The sequence below is a fragment of the Photinus pyralis genome, unplaced genomic scaffold (genome assembly GCF_008802855.1).
Source record: "Photinus pyralis isolate 1611_PpyrPB1 unplaced genomic scaffold, Ppyr1.3 Ppyr1.4_LG3a, whole genome shotgun sequence".
Lineage (NCBI taxonomy): Eukaryota > Metazoa > Arthropoda > Insecta > Coleoptera > Lampyridae > Photinus > Photinus pyralis.
In genome coordinates, this window is record NW_022170509.1 from 12,728,203 (window position 1) to 12,730,568 (window position 2,366).

Below are 2,366 nucleotides of genomic sequence, written 5' to 3' on the forward strand. Positions count from 1 at the left end.
TTTCGGTAAACTGAATATGAAGAGTCCTTTAATGTGTCAATGCGATCCATGAAAAAGTTGGTTTGCAAAGTTAATCATATGAAAATTAGGGACCATAAAGCCAAAAATGACCCATTCCTACTCACTCTCCCCTAGACTTGTAAAAATTAATAAAATTATCAAATGTACAACTACAAATGACATTTATTTAATTGGGAAATATTTTTCTGTGTTTAAAAATAGTCTTCCATTTGGCAACTCCAGATTATTTTATTGTGGGAAAGTTGAGCAACTTGGTGATTCAGTGAAATTGTTTTCTATCGGTGGCATACTAACCAAAGGGCTGTTTTTTGAAAACAATTTTATAGCTTATATTAGTCATGTTTCCTAATCATTTATAATACAGTAGAAACTCCTTTAACGGAACCAAATAGGACTGAGGGTTTTTGGATAGCCAATATTTCAGATAATCCTTATTTTAAAATTCTAAGTGAAACAGTATATAGCTATAGGAAATGTAAAAATATGCTTAATAAAACCTTCAAAATGTCATTTTTAATACATCGATTAGTATGTGCATGTGCAAAATTATAAATTCGCTGGGAGCTCATTAATAAAAGTACCATACTGTTTTTTTTAATCTTTAAAAAAATTCAATTTTCTTTTGTTTTCTGTCATTCTGACTGTTTAAATTAAACGCGGTTTTGATTGCAATACCTACCAGTAACTAGGAACTTACATTTGACATTCTGTTCTTTCTTCCTGTCTTCATTTGTTCCCTAATAAATACTTCATAAACCCTGATAGAATATTTTAAAAAATGTTCTGCATAATTCTAGAGTATGCTGTGATCGAATTTGAACTTCGGGACGTAGTGTATGTATCCAGCTGCCCCATAGCTTGGATAAATGATACGAATTGTTTGTGACCTGCCAAAAAAGGAATCGAGCGCAAGGCAATTATTAATAACATGAGACCAGAAGACGATTGGCTATGTTTAGAGGATATTAAGATATTAGGAAAATACAGTAAGCATTATTTATCGTAGAACCATGGTATATTTAATATGTTTCTTAAGGTACATATAAAGAAGCTCTTGATAAAGAAAAACAAAAAAGCCAAACAGATGATAGCAGTAGTGATCTTGATGATGTAAGAAATTGTAAAAGAAAAGTGCGACCAAATGATACAGGGATGATTCAATTTCACCTCCCCCAAATGAAACGTCTGAAGGTAAATATTTGCATTTTAATTATTATCGATATGTATTAAATACCTGTTATCAATTTAATCAAATTCCTTTTTTAGATTTGCCAGACAGTGATCAATATTCTAGCGGAGGAGAAAATGCAATTAGTAGGTAATCACTTAACCATGAGGCCCAAAATAATAATTTTAATATTGAAGACATTCTTGCCAATGCAAATATTGAAATAATTGACACTGATGCAGACAACACTTTAGTTAATAGTCAAATTAGTATTAAAAGTAAAGATTAAACAAGACTTAATTTGTGAAAGGTTGGAACACTTGGAGAAAATGATGGCATGTAACAGTGCAGTAGATGTGGGAATTCCGCGTAATTGTAAAGGGATATCTTGATAGGAAAGGGGTAAGAGTGGCAAAATTTAAAAATAATAGGCCCGGTGTTGATTGGGCGAATTTGTTTTGTGCCCGACAAAAAGACCTTCTGACTGAGAGATTGTGCGAGAATATCAAACGGTCTCGTGCAAGCTGTGACTTGGGAAACAGTAAATAAATACTTCGATAATCTCCAAACCAACTTGCAAAATGTTGAGCCTGAGTCCATCATTAATTATGATGAAACATGCTTTGTTGATGATCCCGGACGGAAAAAAGTCATAGCCATGGCCAAACTCTCAAGTTACTGAACAAATGGTACGGCTTCCTAATGACAATGGTAGTTATTTGGCAGTTAGTTTGTTACACAGTGATAGTAATATACATCACAAATTGCAAGACTAGAAATACACAAAAGAAGGAAGGATCGGTGAATTATAAAGAAGCTGTAAGACGAATTATGTCTACAATAATGTTGAACCAACTTGCCGTACTATTTAGTTTTACGGGACACAAAGGAAAACAAAAATTTCACGAAAAAACTTTGGCTGGAGTTATTATTAGTTATTTATCTATTAAGGGCATATAATAGTGATGTTTATATTCTCGCGGGCGACCGAGTATAAACATCAGTTTATGCCCGTGGTACATACACAATTTTATGTTTTACAAATAGTTTTCTTCGTCAAAATTCGTTTACAAACTAATTCATTATGTTTGATCGAGTATGCGTGGTTCGAATTTGTTAATGTGATTGAAACCATCCAAACGTCAAACGTAATTTTATGTCTTACTAACCTATCGTA

The 2,366-nt window shown here is 32.7% G+C and overlaps 1 protein-coding gene across 1 annotated transcript; it reads left to right on the forward strand.

Moving 5' to 3' along the window:
- The first annotated feature begins 753 nt into the window (after positions 1 to 753).
- LOC116166180 lies at positions 754 to 1,626 on the forward strand. Its single transcript, XM_031481044.1, has 3 exons — positions 754 to 1,007; positions 1,058 to 1,212; positions 1,288 to 1,626. Exons 1-3 carry the CDS (start codon positions 950 to 952, stop codon positions 1,414 to 1,416), a joined length of 342 nt encoding a protein of 113 aa, XP_031336904.1. The 5' UTR covers positions 754 to 949; the 3' UTR covers positions 1,417 to 1,626.
- The last annotated feature ends 740 nt before the right edge of the window (positions 1,627 to 2,366 follow it).